Source organism: Carex rostrata, chromosome 26 (genome assembly GCF_964058835.1).
Source record: "Carex rostrata chromosome 26, lpCarRost1.2, whole genome shotgun sequence".
Classification (NCBI taxonomy): Eukaryota; Viridiplantae; Streptophyta; class Magnoliopsida; order Poales; family Cyperaceae; genus Carex; species Carex rostrata.
In genome coordinates, this window is record NC_135943.1 from 4,993,196 (window position 1) to 5,010,411 (window position 17,216).

General features: G+C 35.6%; 2 protein-coding genes, 1 long non-coding RNA gene and 1 pseudogene across 4 annotated transcripts; 3 read left to right on the plus strand and 1 right to left on the minus strand.

The window, feature by feature from the left end:
- The first annotated feature begins 2,078 nt into the window (after positions 1 to 2,078).
- On the plus strand, positions 2,079 to 4,485 carry LOC144544266 (epoxide hydrolase 3-like). 2 transcript variants are annotated; one of them, XM_078292726.1, is made up of 4 exons: positions 2,079 to 2,595; positions 3,053 to 3,235; positions 3,492 to 3,727; positions 4,131 to 4,485. In XM_078292726.1, exons 1-4 carry the CDS (start codon positions 2,203 to 2,205, stop codon positions 4,375 to 4,377), a joined length of 1,059 nt encoding a protein of 352 aa, XP_078148852.1. In that variant the 5' UTR covers positions 2,079 to 2,202; the 3' UTR covers positions 4,378 to 4,485. The 2 variants fall into 2 exon arrangements, with proteins under 2 accessions (XP_078148852.1, XP_078148853.1); XM_078292727.1 differs by having other exon boundaries at positions 3,492 to 3,765; positions 4,131 to 4,265.
- Positions 4,486 to 8,721: 4,236 nt separating this feature from the next.
- On the minus strand, positions 8,722 to 9,528 carry LOC144544121 (putative CCR4-associated factor 1 homolog 11 pseudogene; annotated as a pseudogene).
- A 6,119-nt stretch (positions 9,529 to 15,647) lies between these two features.
- On the plus strand, positions 15,648 to 16,607 carry LOC144544122 (uncharacterized). Its single transcript, XM_078292532.1, has one exon. The coding sequence runs from the start codon at positions 15,648 to 15,650 to the stop codon at positions 16,605 to 16,607; it is 960 nt and encodes a 319-aa protein (XP_078148658.1).
- Positions 16,608 to 16,704: 97 nt separating this feature from the next.
- LOC144544268 (uncharacterized) lies at positions 16,705 to 16,923 on the plus strand. Its single transcript, XR_013508192.1, has 2 exons — positions 16,705 to 16,858; positions 16,889 to 16,923. It is a non-coding gene; the product is annotated as an uncharacterized LOC144544268 (long non-coding RNA).
- Positions 16,924 to 17,216: the final 293 nt, after the last annotated feature.

A 17,216-nucleotide genomic window follows, 5' to 3' on the forward strand; every position in this document is an offset into this window, starting at 1 on the left:
TAGTAAGTTTTTTTAGAGAGAATATGAGTGTGTGTGTGTGTGTTGCAATCAATTGGGATACAAGCTATTTGTCATGCATGTGATCTACATACAGAAGAAAAAAAATATTTTTTTTTTTCAATTCTATTACTAACTTGTAAATAGAGAGAAAAACCTTTTGATTTGAAAGTTTAGACTATTCAATTGTAATAAATTTCTCTCTACTAGAAAAATTAGAAGAAATTAATGATCTAAAAATGCAAAATTTGATTTTCTACAAGATTCAAGTGTGCAAATAGCATTGAACAAATTAGATCGATAATTCTAATTTTAAAATTAAGATTTTAGAGTCAAAGCACCTAGTTAAATTATAAATAGATGCTTTGGAAAATATCAACTTGCCTTCCAAAAATTTACATTAAAACACATAAATTTTTTAACCTATTCCTCAAATCAATCTAGAAAGACTTACATTAATTATTGTTGTTTTGACGATTCACCTCTACTTATCCACATCCTTCTTGAACAAGAACATGGTGCAATTCCTTTTTAATTTGCTTGATGAAAATGTTCAATATTTCTGAGAGAAAGAGAAGAAAAAGAGAGATTTTCTGAGGGGGTTTATATGAACTAAAGGCTCAAGTTCCCTTTTTATACCCATTTTTAGTTATAAGTAAACGCGGAAGCTCATTTTTACTGTAGGAATGATTTACACTGACAAGTAGACTTTTTATTTTCCTCTTTCCTTACTGTAAACAAGAAACGGTTTTCATTATAACTTTCTTTAGCCTTTAAAACAACCTAATTAATTTCATGCTCCAAGAGTACAATTAATTTTCTCATCTCTATTTGGAGATTGTGTGAATTGTAACCTTATGTTTGCTAGACCGAGTTCACCCACGTTGATACAAAATATTATGGGAATTGATCTATAGCGTGAGCATTTTAAATTATTTAATGTGCTATTAAATAAATATAATGAGGTAGTATTAAATAGTAGGTATATATAGTACCAAAAAAATATTAGGTTAATTTTTTTTCTTTCTTTAGACATTGGATGCTAGCTTTATATAGTTTCATGCTAATAAGATATGAATAAATTTATTATTCTAATCAGATGTTATCTGTTTTTGTTCAAACACATTAATTCTCATTCGATATTCTAATTTATTTTCTCATAAATACAGTACAAAAATATTCTATTAATCATATACTTAATGCAGTATCACGAGAGAAGATATGCCAGATCACTAGATAAAAAAGTAAATATTTTGCATAGTTGAGTTCTTCATATTTTTTACCTTGGTTTTCCACCATAAAACACATAATTTTTCATAATAAATAGTTGATTGGAAAATACTTAATTCAAATAGCCTCAATCGCAATGGAACAGTAGGATAACCGAATCTATTGTTTCAGGCCCAAAAAGGCCCAAATAAAGAAGTGCCTCATTTGAACTTGATTTGATTTATTTGTTGACCACAGACGAGTAGCAGTTGGCTCAGCTTTTTGTTTGATTTGATTTATTCATTGACCCATGTGAAATTATGAATAGATGTAAACATTATCTCCTGTCGGAAATAAATCTGCTGTGATTTTAAAGGAATCGCAGGATCTGTTATTTCAAATTCATCCATTTATTTGTATAGGAATTCGTGCATAAAAAATAAGTATCATTAAAATTTTTGTATTTTGAAAAGTGAAAAGTTAGATTTGGAATCGCAGATCCTGCAATCCGTTTAGAATCACAGCAGATTTATTTCCATCCACTGTCACGTATAAATTCGAGACACCCTAAATATTATTAATTTACTATCCACCTGTAAAAAAAACGATAAATTAAGTATAATTTATTAATACAAATCATCACCATTGAATTCGAATCAACGGCTCAGCTTCACAGAAGCGGCACGGAACTGCATTGCAGAGGATCCGACATTGTCACCAAGTACTCATAAATCTTTTTTTTTTTTTTCTATAAAAGAAACCTAGTACAGTTTATCCTGTAAAGCGATTGCTCAAAGTTAAGAAAAGGTATAATATGAACACGAGTAACACTTGAAAGAGAAAGGAAGATTCCAAAAGCGAGTGCCAAGACAAGAAAAGAACAGATCATTAATTGAAGTGTGAACCACCAAGGAAAGGTAAGTATCTACACTGACAAACAGCCCGAGATGCACCAACTCCATTTCGCCATTAGCAGTGCTTCTCTGATCTCTCGCCATGGTTGATTTCGTGAGGAACCTCCTTTCCTCTTTATGCCGCAAACAAACACCTCCCCCTGCTCCTCCTGCTCCTCCTGCTCCAGCTCCGATGCCTTCTCCGCACATGGATTCCTTTGACATCACACATCGAACGGTTCATCTAAATGGCATCGACATCCACGTGGCAGAGAAAGGCACCGGGCCAGTTGTGGTGCTTTTGCATGGATTCCCTGAGATATGGTACACGTGGAGGCACCAAATCAATGGCCTTGCCGCCCTCGGTTATCGTGTGATTGCACCAGATCTGAGGGGTTACGGTGACTCCTCTGTGCCAAATGGCGCTGCGTCGTACTCTGCTCTGCATGTAGTTGGAGATGTGGTGGCGCTCATTGACTCTCTTGGACAAGAGAAGGTTTGCCTATAACATGTTTGAGTATATACCCCAACATTGATATCATATTAACTGGACTCAGAAGTAATTCTACTCTATTAAAAGTACCAAGCTAGTATGGAAATGGGAGTACCTACATTTCTAATAAAACACTTTTATTGAATAGTTATACTCAATGAAGCCTAACATAGATAACTTAGTTACAAGATCATATGCAAAATAAATCAAACAACACACGGTTTAGGCTAAAAAAAATAACAATATACAAGAAAGCCTACATAAAATAAAGGGAATGGATTGACTTCAAAGGTTACTATAGGGCTATAGTAAGCCCATAATGCATGATGGTATAATAGAAAGCCCATATAATGTTTTTGAGTTTGATGTCATGTTAGGAGTTGCAATATACACTTCAGCTTAGATATTCTTTTACTTGATCACAAGTAGAACACCTATTATGCTATGATATAAAATTCAGGTGCTGTTGGTGGGGCATGATTGGGGAGCAATTATGGCATGGTATGTGTGCTTGTTTCGCCCCGACAAGGTGAAGGCATTGGTAAATTTGAGTGTGCCTTTCGCACCACGCAATCCGGCCAGAAAACCTGTTGAGTATCTAAGGTCTACTTATGGTGATGACTACTACATTTGTCGAATTCAGGTAAAAATGTATTTTAGGAAATTATCTGTAATAAATAATAATATTTTCAAAAGTACCCTTTACGAAAATTACCACAAGTTATATATCTTTGGAATAAAAGCCTTGAGGTTAATTTCCGATTATGATGAAATTATTTGTATCTACTGATCAGTCATACACATTTCTGCATCATGATTTGCTGATGAATAACATGCCAGAATCAAAAGAAAAAACAGGATTCCTCTGCCTACTGTTACTTATCCTCAAATTCATGCAGGAGCCTGAAGCAATAGAGGCCGAGTTTGCCCGTCTTGGGACAGAGCTGGTGTTGAAAAAATTTCTCACATATCGGAACCCAGCTCCCTTTTTCATCCCAAAGGATGGATGGGGCTCACCAGATGAGCAGATTCCTCTGCCTTCTTGGCTATCGGAAGAAGACATCAAGTATTATGTTAACAAGTTTGAAAAAACAGGATTTACTGGAGGCTTGAACTACTATCGAGCTTTAGATCTGTATGCTTTACTTTCTCTCCTTCTGTTCTGTATTTAAGGTCAAATATTATGCTTAATTAGTTCATATTTGGTTTTGTCTATTTCTTTCATCGATCGATGTTTAATTGGTTAAGTATGTGTGGATTGATTCAAGAGCTTCTAATTAGAATGGTACCCAGCTACCAAGCTATAATTGAAAGTTACTATACACGTTTGGTTACATAATCTGATGGTAACCGATGAGCTGCCCATATTTAATAGTAGCGGGTCAGACCTAATAATTATCTGAATTGAACTAAATTGTCCCAATCGAAAAGGAATGAATGGCACCGATCTAGTTTGGACCATCTGATTATTGACATAATGTCACAAATTAAGATTTTATTAATAATACTGAAAGTTGGATGTTGAATAAATATTGCAGAACATGGGAGCTTACGGCTCCATGGACAGGTGCACAAATAAAGGTCCCAACCAAGTTCATTGTAGGGGATCTTGATCTTACCTACAATGCGCCCGGTATACAGGACTTCATACACAAAGGAGGGATGAAGAAATTCGTACCGATGCTCGATGAGGTGGTGGTGGTGAAGGGAGCCGGGCACTTCATTAACGAGGAAAAGCCAAGTGAGATAACCCAGCATATACACAGCTTCTTCAGTAAATTTTAGTCTATTTTCTAAATATTGCTGGTGATTGTTGTGTGTGATGTTTGTACTGTGTTCATGCGAGACGAACAAAGTTTTAAATTTAATAATATTATGGGCCCAATTGAACAATTAATCTCCTTACTTTCACTTATTATTATGGGCTACTTATTGGGCCTCATTTAATTGAACAAAATTTAATTTTGAGAAACCCAATATAAATATTTTTGATAACAATAAAATAAAATGAACGTTACTAAAAATTGAAGCAGAGAAGGCTAGTATAGAAGTGATAGCTTCGAAGCCCGCTAAGAATCGTCCCCTGTTTCTTTTCTTCACCAGACGGGTCCACCAGTCGGTATCTTCCCCTCTTGTTTGTTAGCTGTGATATTCGCAAAATAAGCGACTTCTCCTTTATTTCCGTCGCACGTATGAATGAATCCCGAATTCGCATCGTCTGGGATATCACATATTTTGCATGCGTTTTGAAAAATCTCAACCGTTCAAATACATTTTGCACGAATCTGGAAGCTCAAATAAAACTGGCCGCTGAGCTATCCCCGAATAGGCACCGGACACGTCGGTCATGCAAAATATGAGATATCTCACAGGATACGCACTCATAAGTCATATCTCAGAGGATACGCACACAAGAACCCCCTTGGTGACCAATTTCTTTCAGATCTCCTGTGGCGAAATCGAGTTGAGAATTGGGATTATGAATTATGATGTGGAAAAAGGAGAAAGCGGTGTCGTCTAAAGATCCGTGCGATTGGGATTTGTACGGATATGACGTGGCAGGTTTCGTGAAAATCCGTAAAATTAATAAACTGCCACGTCATGATGCGCCCCTCCCATTTGATGGATGCAATCTGCACCGTTCATGGATCGACTCCAATATTCCCTCTGGTTTAAATGTTCACTTTCCCTCCTGCGCCCCATTCGCTTCACCAATTTTCTCCCAACACCAACCAAGAAACCAAAAGTAATCAAGAATGGCCCGCCTACGCAGGGGACACAGGGAGAAATCCGAGGTCCGAAGGGTGGTTCACGGGAGGGAGCTACGAATTGAGGTTCCCCAGAGGGAAGATGCCGAGCCGACCAATCGACGGTCGGTAAGCACCGGCGAGAGATCAGAAGGGTGGCTCGCCGGAGGGAGCCACGAATTGAGGTTCCCCGGAGGGAAAATGCTGAGCCGGCTATACGAGAGTCGGTAAGCTCTTGCGAGAGTACCACCGGCCAAAAGGGGTACCCAGTCATACCTCCTTACTGTCCTGTCTGGGTGCCGGTGTGGAGGTTTAGCTATTATTATGGCGTTTGGGTTATAGTCTGGTACACGGACTACGTGTAGGTTGTTAGGTTTGGTCCTGAGTGATTTATGTAGGTTTAGCGTCATGTATTTTATTTAGGTGCAGAGTTGTCCGGTGGGTAGGTAATTATGTTGTCCGTGTCTGTTTCTTGGTTTCTAGGATTCATTGTTCAGGTTTAGTGTCTCTTGTTTTAGTTATTATCTTGTTCTTGTTATTATCTTGTGTTCATAGTTTGGTTGGATTAGGTATTGGGATCTGGTTTATTGTGCGTTTAGGTTTCTGATGTTGTTAGGGTAAAGGTCTTTGTTTTCTTTTCTGGTAATAATGTAAAACTCAGTAATATTAATGAATAATCGATCTTGTGTTGGGAGTCTGTTCATCCAGTTCGCATCTTCAGTTCATTCTTAGTCTGGTTCAGATAAGTTTTTTTTGTGTGTTTTGGTTATCTTAAACGTTAATGTAAATATTTTATCTTTATTTCTGGTAATAATGCAAAACTTAGTAAAATTAATGAAGAGTTGGGATCTTGCATCATTCATAGTCTGGCTCGAATTATTTATCCGGTATGGTTTCTTGCAATACCAGTCAGTCTTATCTTTTTCTCTTTCAAAATTCAAGTCTTATGATTTCATTATAATCTATTGATTATATATGCTGCTTATTTATGCACGTTAGGCATTTGACAAAGGCCAGGACATAATATGCGATTTATTTGAATTTCAGGCAGAGCAATGTACGGTCTATATCCTTCAAGAGGGATCCTAGGAGACATCAGAATTCAGATGCTGATGGAGATTTACACATGCAAGGGGTGGATGCTAGATATAATGGCCAGAGAATGACCCGGGGTAGGTAATTAGGTGCAGTGTCTGTTTCTTGGTTTCTTGGATTCATTGTTCGGGTTGGGGGTTTAGAGTCTCTTGTTTTATTAGTTATTATCTTGTGTTCATAGTTTGGTTGGATTAGTTATTGGGATCTGGTTTCTTGATTTGGTTTATTGTGTGTTTAGGTTATCTGATGGTGTTAATGTAAAGGTTTTTGTCATCTTTTCTGGTAATAATGTAAAAATCAGTAATATTAATAAAGAATTGATCTTGTGTTGGGAGTCATTCTTAGTCTGGTTTAGATAAGGTTTTTTATGTGTTTAGGTTATCTTAAGTGTTAACGTTATGAGCGTATCTTTTTTTCTGGTATTAATGTAAAAATCAGTGTAAACAATAAAGAATTGGAATCTTGGTGTTCGGAGTCTGTTGTTTCAGTTGGGATCTTGAGTTTATTTATAGTTTGGTTCGGATTATTTATCTGGGTCTGGTTTCTTGACAGGTTTTTCTTTTTTTGTGTTTAGGTTATCTTTAGTGTTAATAGAAGTATTGCTATCGTTTTTTGTTCTCTGGTAATAATAGCTTCTTGTCTTACTGCGTTTCTGTTTTGGATTTGTAGGATTTTAATATTTGTTTCATTTTTTTATTTTTTTTTCTTCATTTTGTGTGGAAATAGTATGTTAAACTTTTATCTTTTGATTGAGATGTCAAGAATTAATGCTTCAATGCTGCTTTTTTTGACATTTGGATGTGCGTTTTATTACTTGCTCTCTTTTAAGTGTTAATTTTAAGATTTTCTTTTTCTTTTCTTTTCTTTTCTGGTAAGAATTTAAAATGGGTGGAAACAGTAAAGAAATTGAAGCTTCATATCTTGCTGTGTTTTCTGTTGTTAATTTGTTGGAAATTAATATATTTTTCCCATTTTGATGTTGTTTTTTATCTTCGGTGGAAATAGTTTTTTTTAATTTTATCTTTTGATTTAGTTATAAAGGTTCTTGCTCAGAGATTTTAATTTCCCTTTTACAGATAAAAATGTACAGAGGAGTTTGTAATAATGTCAAGAAATAAAGCTGCGACTTTACTTTTATATTTGGATACGATTTTGATACTTGCTGTTTTTTCTTGATTCTGTGTTAAGATTATCTAAACTGTTGAATAATTATTTTTTCTGGTAAGAATGTAAAAATGGGGTAATCAGTAAAGAAATTTCAATGAGGGTAACTGTTGAATACCCGTTTGAGAAAGCGCTACGATTTTTGTAGCCATACCAGTTAGTCGTAGCCATTTTTCTTTGAAAATTCATGTCTGCTGATTTCATTATAATTTAATGATTATGCTTCTGTCATATTTATGTATTAGGTGTCCCAGTGCTCGAATTCAAGATACTGACTTTAAAAGCACATTAGGCATTTGAGAAAGGCCATGACATAATATGCGAGTGGCTGCATTTCAGGCTAAGTAATGTATGGTCTATTTCTTTGAAGAGTGATTCTTTGAGAAATTAGATGTTGAAGCAGACTTACACAAGGTATGGATGGTAGATAATGGCTGGAGAAAGACCCGGGAATCTTACATACATACATGTGTGATATATTGTAATGGCATTTACAAGGGATGAATTAGTCTCCAGGGATATCTTTTCTATTTTGTTATTAGTCACCAGGGATATCTTTTCTATTTTGTTATTAGCCTCAGGGATCATAATACTTTATTATGTCTAACATATTCTGATTTTTAAAGACAAGTTTTTCACTTCTTAATATTAGATCGCCTTTTAATCTTCTTACAGCTATTCCCGATGAGACACGCCCCAATCTATATTTAGTACCGAAGTTCAGCTTTTTGTGGTTTTGTGTGTTTTCAACTATATAGTATTAATTGTTTGATTTCCATCAAATTCAGTTTCTATAATTCTATTTTCAAACTTCCAAAAATAAAACAAAATAAAATTAGCAATGTTCCCGATCAAATTACCATTCCAAATTGGATAATCTAACGAAGGTTAAAATATACATGAAAGAATAACCGCTCATTAAATAGATAAACAGTGCAACATTAGCCCTAAAAAAATAGATATCAAATTAAAATAAGAAATAAAAATGGTACAGAAACATCATTGCTCATTAAAAGAAGGAAAAAATACAATAATCTATAACACTAAGTTAAATAATTGACATGATCAAAATAAGTATCAAAACCACTGAAAAAAAAATAAATAACAAAAAATATAAGCTAATTTACAATTCTTGCACTCCACATACAATGCGTGCGTGGCGGAACTCAATATCTTTCTTGAAGAAGAGGTTCATCATTTTGTTGAACACTGTCCAAATCAAAAGGCTGTCAGAACCAGCCTGGTGAGCAAGGCCGATAGCTCGTTCTATCTTAAGGATCTTCGCCACATTTTCTAAACCACCATATAAACCATTGCATGACTTAATGAGATGTTTTACATCAAATACGTCATGACCAAAATAAACAGTGATGCGGTATAGGAACTTTCGCAAATCATCCGGCAGGTCTTGTCCAGACATGATCTTTATTAAAAATGCAAGATCATAGGCTCCATGAAACGTTAACCATGTTTTGTCAGACATGGAAATTAGTAACCTGGATTCCCAAAATAGCTCTGCAAATATATCCGGGTCAACACCCTCAGTTTTATTCTTCAAAAAGTCAATTCCTTGCGATTTTAACAACTCAATTGAGCTCGGATCCTGTGAATCAATCTCGGGGTCAAATCCACGAAAATTAAATTCCCAAGTCATAGAATCATCGCTATCTCTGTTGGAAAGAGTAATCCCCAGTTGTATCAATTTAAGGTTATCAACATTTGCCTTGACTTGAGAGTAACGTTGCTCGGGGGAGAGGTTTCTAGGGTGTGCTATGGTCTGGTACACCAACCCAGGAAATTCAGTATCGATCGTCACATACCGATATGAGTCAGCAACTTGATTTATGATTGCAAATTCTATTACAAGATTATGCTGAAAAACAGATCGCATCTGCGCTGTCCGACTAGACCCTGCTTGGTGAAGTGCCATACGTGTTTCCTCCTTTGTCAATTCTCTCTCTCTCTCGCTCTGTTCTTCAAGCAGTCTCTCTATCTATCTCTCTCACTCTCTTCAAGTCTATCTCTCTCTCTCTCTCTCTCTCTCTCTCTCTCTCTTTTTCTATATGAATTGTGGTAATGAATTGCATTATTTCTCTTTGAGCCGTATATATAAGAGGGAAGAGGCACTATTTTTTAGTAATTGGAGACTATGCTCCTATTTTGGGCTTCTTTTGAGATCCAATTTTAAATGAGTTACCATTTAAAAAAACTATTTATGTCCACCGCCTTCTTTAAAAATACTCGATTGAACTCTTTCTCATTTAGGGAAGCCAATAAAAGTATAAATACTTCCTATATTTGTCAGAGGGTACTCTTTTGTTTTTGCCTCCAATATGTGGTACTTAAAATATCAATTCATTGGATCTTTTACTCTTTTTAGATCGAGAATAGCTGATATGCGACGCTAAATCGAGAATTAACATATTATTTTTTTTAATGGATTAAATTCTTTTACAAAGGTATAAGTCAACTTTAATAAAGAAAATTAAGTTATTTTTTGAAGTTCAACTGTTCAAAATAATCTAAATTTAAAAAAAAAAGTATTGCTAATGCTATGTTTGAAAGTAAAATTTAATACTTTAAACATTGACACTATTTTTTTTATCTTAATTTAATTTTGCAAGAAGTTCGACTCTCCAACCTAATTCGATTAGTTATTTCTAATTATTTTAATTCTGCTTATGATAAAATCATAAAATTAATAATAATATTTTAATAATAAATTAATGAAAAAATTTACCCATCTGATGAAATTTTTGACTATCCCTCGTTTAGACAAAGAAGATGTGTTTCAATGTAAAGTTATTTCCGTGACTCCTATCCTTATCCTTTGCCTGATCGCTTGATAAAAATAAATATTTTACATAGTTATAAGTTCTTTATATTTCTAATTTGATTTTTCAACAGAAAACAAATAATTTTTTTATAACAAATGTTCTGGGTAATAGGAATTTTTTTTATATAAACCATATTTAAAAAATAAAAATTTAACAAACTAACTTAATTGGTTTAGTTTTTATAAAAATATGCTATTGTTGTATGTTTGAGCTGTCAATTTAAATATGACACATGACATTACTATTTTGATATTGTTTATTTATATATTTTTATTATTTTTTGAATGTCTTCTTACTTTTTATTTCCTTTTTAGAGTCAGATGGGACGAAAATCTAGGTTCAAAAATTTATGAACCTGATCCCAATTTATTGATAACTTGATAATTTTAGAAATATTTTTATTTAAGAAAAAAAACTATTATAGATTGATTGTGCACTTTATAATTAATAAATTATTTTATGCAACTTAAATATTAATTAATATTTTACTAAAAAAATCACCCAATATAATATTTGTAAATTTTAAAAAATTAATGGACACTAAAACAATATTTAGCTGGAATATTATTTCTAAATACAAAATTTGTGTAAAGAAGGAATAATATTCCAGCTAAATATTCAAAAGACATTCAGAAAATAATACTTGGGATCGAGATGCAGATGTGTCATATTCAGAAGACATTCAAAAACTTATAAAAATATAAAATTAAAAATTTGTAAACAATATCAAAATGGTATGCCATGTGTCATATTTAAATTGAACTGAACACATTAATACAATATATGTTGGGACCGAGATGGGTGGGAATTCGTATTATCTGAGATATCTCATATTTTGCGTGATTTTCTGGGAAATCTCAACCGTTGAAATACATTTTACACGAATCTCAAAGCTCTAATAATACTGGCCCTGCGTTATCCCGAATAGGGACCGGACACGTCGGGTCACGCAAAATATGATCTCAGAGGATACACACTCAATGGGTGGTCAGCACAAAGGCTAAAAACACATGGATCGAAGAGTCTATTCGGCACAGAAAAGAAAAATTAATTTTCTGTAGCGGGTGTCTTAAAAATTGTGATCAAATACTGTGTCTAAATGTCTATTCGGTTCAGCAGAAAAAAAATATTTGGTGCCAAATAGGTAATTCGGTACTTATAATTTTTATAAAATCCAAATTGGTTTGTTAATTTTTTATTTTTTATTTATGATTTATAAAGAAAATTGAGGTTAAATGATTCACCTTTGTATTCGTGCAACTGTATCGCAATCAACACAAAAAAGACATCGGTCAAAAAAGAAGATATGTTGTTTTTTCCTTTTTCTTTTTTTTTTTGTCAAGAAATTACTTAAGCTCAGGCCCAGAAAGAAATAAAAAGTAGAATTAAAATAAAAGTGATATCTTAAAAGCCCGCTAAGAACTGTTCCAGTTCTTTCTGTACTGTACGGGTTCACTAGTTAGTATCAGCCTTTCATATTTGCTGCAAAATAAACTTCTCTATTTCCATCGCACAAATGACTCCTCCCAGTGAGTGTGCGTATGCTCTGAGATACCTCATATTTTGCGTGACCGACGTGTCCGGTACCTATTCGGGGATAGCGCACGGGGCCAGTACTATTTGAGCTTCGAGATTCGCGAAGAACGTATTTGAACAGTTGATGTTTATAAAAGTCACGCAAAATATGAGATATCTCAGAGGATGTGAAGACTCCGGTGAGCAATTACTTTCAGATCTTCTGTGGCGAAATCGAGCCATTGCTATTTGCTACTTCAAATTGGGCTTGGCCGCTTGGGAAGTTGGGAGTGGGATTATGAATTATGATTTGGAAAAAAGAAGAGTGCGGGACTGCGGGGTCGTCTAAGATCCGTGCGATTGTGATCGGTACGGATCTGACGTGGCAGGTTTGATGGATGCAATCTGCACCGTTCATGGATCGACTCCAATTTTCCCTTCGGTTTAAATGTCCACTTTCCCTCCTGTCTTCCCGCCTCCACAATTTTCTCCCAATACCAACCAAGAAACCACAAGCTAATCAAGAATGGCCCGCCTACGCAGGGGACACAGGGAGAAATCGGAGGTCCGAAGGGTGGTTCCCAGGAGGGAGCTACGAATTGAGGTTCCCCAGAGGGAAGATGCCGAGCCGACCAATCGACGGTCGGTAAGCACCGGCGAGAGATCAGAGATACGAAGGGTGGTTCGCCGGAGGGAGCCACGAATTGAGGTTCCCCGGAGGGAAAATGCTGAGCCGGCTATACAAGAGTCGGTAAGCTCTTGCGAGAGTACCACCGGCCAAAAGGGGTACCCAGTCATACCTCCTTACTGTCCTGTCTCGGTGCCGGTGTGGAGGTTTAGCTATTATTATGGCGTTTGGGTTATAGTCTGGTACACGGACTACTACCTGTAGGTTGTTAGGTTTGGTTCTGAGTGATTCATGTAAGTTTAGCGTCATGTATTTTATTTAGGTGCAGAGTATGTCTTCTGGGTATTATGTTGTGGTTGTCTGTTTCTTGGTGTTCTTGGATTCGTTGTACAGAATGGGGGTTTAGAGTTTGGTACACGGACTACATGTAGGTTGTCAGGTTTGGTCCTGTGATCATGTAGGTTTAGCGTCATGTATTTGTCGGTGTCTGTTTTTTGGTTTCTTGGATTCATTGTTCAGGTTGGGGGTTTAGAGTCTCTTGTTTTAGTTATTATCTTGTGTTCATAGTTTAGTTGGATTAGGTATTGGGATCTGGTTTCTTGATTTGGTTTATTGTGCGTTTAGGTTTCTGATGTTGTTAATGTAAAGGTCTTTGTATTCTTTTCTGGTAATAATGTAAAACTCTGTAATATTAATAAAGAATCGATCTTGTGTTGGGAGTCTATTGATCCAGTTCACATCTTGAGTTCATTCATAGTCTGGTTCAGATAAGGTTTTTTGTGTGTTTAGTTTTTTTTTTTTTTAAGGTCAGTGAGCAATAGCAATTGTTTGTTTAGGTTATCTTAAGCGTTAATGAAAATATTTTATCTTTTGTTCTAGTTATTATCTTATTCTTGTTATTATCTTGTGTTCATAGTTTGGTTGGATTAGTTATTGGATTCTGGTTTCTTGATTTGGTTTATTCTCCGTTTAGGTTATCTGATGGTGTTAATGTAAAGGTTCTTGTCTTCTTTTCTGGTAAAATCAGTAATATTAATAAATAATCGATATTGTGTACATGTTGGGAGTCTGTTAATCCAGTTCGCATCTTCTGTTCATTCATAGTCTGGTTCAGGTAAGGTTTTTTGCGTGTTTAGGTTATCTTAAACATTAATGTAAATATTTTATCTAATTTATTTATGGTAATAATGTAAAAATGTGTTTAGGATCTTGTGTTCGAAGTCTATTGATCTGTTGGGATCTTGAGTTCATTCATAGTCTGGTTCGGATTATTTATCCCGGTTGAGTTTGTAATAATGTCAAGAATTAAATCTTTGCCTATGTTTTTTTCCATTTGGATGTGATTTTTATTACTTGCTGACTTTCTCTCTTAAGTGTTAAACTGTTAATACAAACGTTTTTTTTTTTCTGGTGATAATGTAAAAGTTGGCGGGAACAGTAAAGAATTAAAGCTCCATGTCTTGATGCATTTATGTTTTGGATTTGTTGGATTTTAATTTCTCTTACCCTTCTTTTTTGTTGTTTTTATCGTTGTCGAAAGTCTTTAAAATTTTATCTTTTGATTGAGTTGTAAAAGTTCATGCTCAGAGATATTGATTTTCCTTTTACAGATGAAAATGTGCAAATGACTTTGACATAATGCAACGAGGTAGCAGTGATTTGGGGGTGACCCTTGCCCCTTAGAATTGAGAGTTTGATTGAAGAAGAAGGACAAGCGTGTAGCAAGGTCAGGGCATCGGAAGAAGAAGGAAATGAAAAGTGGGTTGACTGACAGGAGGGCCCCGTCAATTAAAAGAGAACCCAAGGCGTTGAAGCTCATTATCCCTGACAGCTCCTCGCAGGATCAGAAACATAGAGAAATTGGAGCAGAGACAGGAGAGGAAGATTAGAGGATCGTCTCCGACAAATTTCAGAATCTGTTTGGAGTTGTTTGAAGTTGGTTACGCCAACTCAGCACCTATCGCTGACATGGCAACCATAGAATAAACTCACGATTTCTGTAATCATTTATCTTACTTTTTTTTTTTTTTTTATGTTTCTCATTGCCTATACAAGGCAAATGCTCCTATGGAGTTGTATCCAGATTTTTGTTAATGAAATAGGCGAATTGCCTCGTGCATTCGATGCATTGGTGACTGTCAGCTCCTTCGCTTTTATCTCGAACTAATGTTTTTCTTTACTCAAGTTTGATTCTTTTTGCTATTTCATGGAACTGAGATCCAAGCTCATTGCACATAATGTCAAGGAATTAAGCTTCGTCTATGCTTGACAGTTTGGATGTGATTTCATTACTTGCTTTGTTGAGTTTGTGTGTTTAGGTTTATTTAAAGATTTTTCTTTTTTTTTGGAAATCGTATTTAAAGATTTTTATCTTGTTCATCTTATTTTAATTCAAATTACTGGTATGTCCCAGTCCAACTAATTCTCTGATTTGTGGCAAATCATTCTAGCTCCCAATCTCAAAGATGATTTACTTTGGACATTTGTAATTATGGTATGTAAAACAATTTCAAAGATGATTTACTTTCAAAGAACAATTTGTACCAGAGCAGGTAATTATAGATATACTTGAAGTGAGATCTGGAAACTTCACAAGATTTATAATTGCAGATGATTAATCAATAACACCTAGCAGGTTAGTAACAGTATCTCAAGGCTTTTTTTTTTCTTTTAATATCTGTGGGTTTTAGTACGAGACATGATATTTAAGTACCATGTGTGATAATTAATGAAAATATATGATGTGTTGAACTCAAGGTGATTTTAAGGAAATAAAATGATAAATTAGAACAACTAACGGAGAACTGATGCTGGTTTGGCAGAATCAGTGCTGTCTGAATCGAAACCGAGATACTGTTACTAACACTGGAGGGTGGGATTTCGAGAAACTGGAGGGACTATTTGGATTCGAACAAGCACTGATCATAGCTCTATCACTGGGCTCTACACCGGTGCATAATAGGCCAGACGCTCCTTTTTACCTTTGCTAAAAACGGACTGTTTACGGTGAGCAAGGCATACCAGTTAATTAAGGGGGCAAATGGTACACTTACTGACAGGGACTTCTGGATGGGGATTTGGACTGGTAGAGGGCTCCTGCCAAAGCTGAAATTGTTTTTATGGAGATGTGCGCACAATGCTTTACCGGTAAAAGAAGTTTTAAGTATCAGAATCCAGACAGTTTCCTCTGAATGTCAGTTGTGTAAAGCTCACCCCAAAAAAGTCAGACACACCTTGTTTGATTGTACATTTGCGAGAGCATGCTGGGCATCATCAGGGCTAGGCCTGAGACCTGATAATTTGCCAGGTACATTCAGGGAAGTTTTTCAAACTATACAGAGACAGCTATCTGAAGAGGGCCTGTACTGTTTTGTCTGCATTACTTGGGCAATATGGCGGTTGAGAAATGATGCAATATTGGGGGGCAAACAACAAAGTCTTCAAACCTTTAATAGATACTATGCTCAGACAAGGGAAGCATGTCAGACTTTGTACTATGCGGTACCGATATCTACAAAACAACACCAGGTTTGCTACAATGCACAGCAACCGAATCTGGAACCGGTACCGGAGATTGTTTGCTACGTTAACGGATCATGGTCTGATGATGGTAAAGCGGGGGTGGGGTTGTATCTGACAATAGGAGGAGAGCCGGCAAGGTGGGTGTCAAAGATGGTACAAGCAATCAATTCGGCTCAAACTGAGGCAAGGGGTGTGCTTGAAGCCTTCTTGCTGTTGCAGCAGCTCAACCTCCAGGGAGGCCTCATCTTCTCTGATTCTAAAGAGACAGTGGATTCTTTATCACATAACCACCCAATTGTACATGACTGGAGAGCCTTTGATCACATCTGGAGTTCTTGGGCTATCCATAATCAAACAGCCAAGTGTTTCAAAGCTGCCTATCTAAGCAGGAATGATCCAGGTATCCAGGTTGCTCACTCGCTGGCAAATCAAGGAAGACTGAATGGTTGGGCCAAAGAAGGAACTGGTACGCCAGGTGGTATCAGAATTGAAGAATTAGAGAGTTAGAATAGAGACGACAAAGGAATTAGTTACGATGAGTTGTTTGTTTGTAGGCCTACCGGCCATGGCTGTAACCAAAAAAAAAAGAAATTCGTACCGATGCTCGATGAGGTGGTGGTGGTGAAGGGAGCCGGGCACTTCATTTTAACGAGGAAAAGCCAAGTGAGATAACCGAGCATGTACACAGCTTCTTCAGTAAATTTTAGTGTATTTTCTAAATATGGATGGTATTGTTATGCGTGATGTTTGTACTTTGTGTTCATGCGGGCCATGCGAGACGAACAAAGTTTTAAATTTAATAATATTATGGGCCCAATTGAACAATTAATCTTCTTACTTTCACTAATTATTATGGGCTACATATTGGGCCTCATTTAATTGAACGAAAGTAAATTTTCAGAAACTCAATATAAATATTTTTCATAACAATAAAATAAAACGAACATTTCTAAAAATTGAAGCAGAGAAGGTCAAGTATTATAAGAAATCATACAGAAATAAACAAAAAATCATACTTCTTGTATAAATAACTTAATACGCTAGTTTGGCTAGCATTACATCAGTGTCATTTCAGCCTATATAACACCAACTCTAAAACCTATTAAATCGATTTCG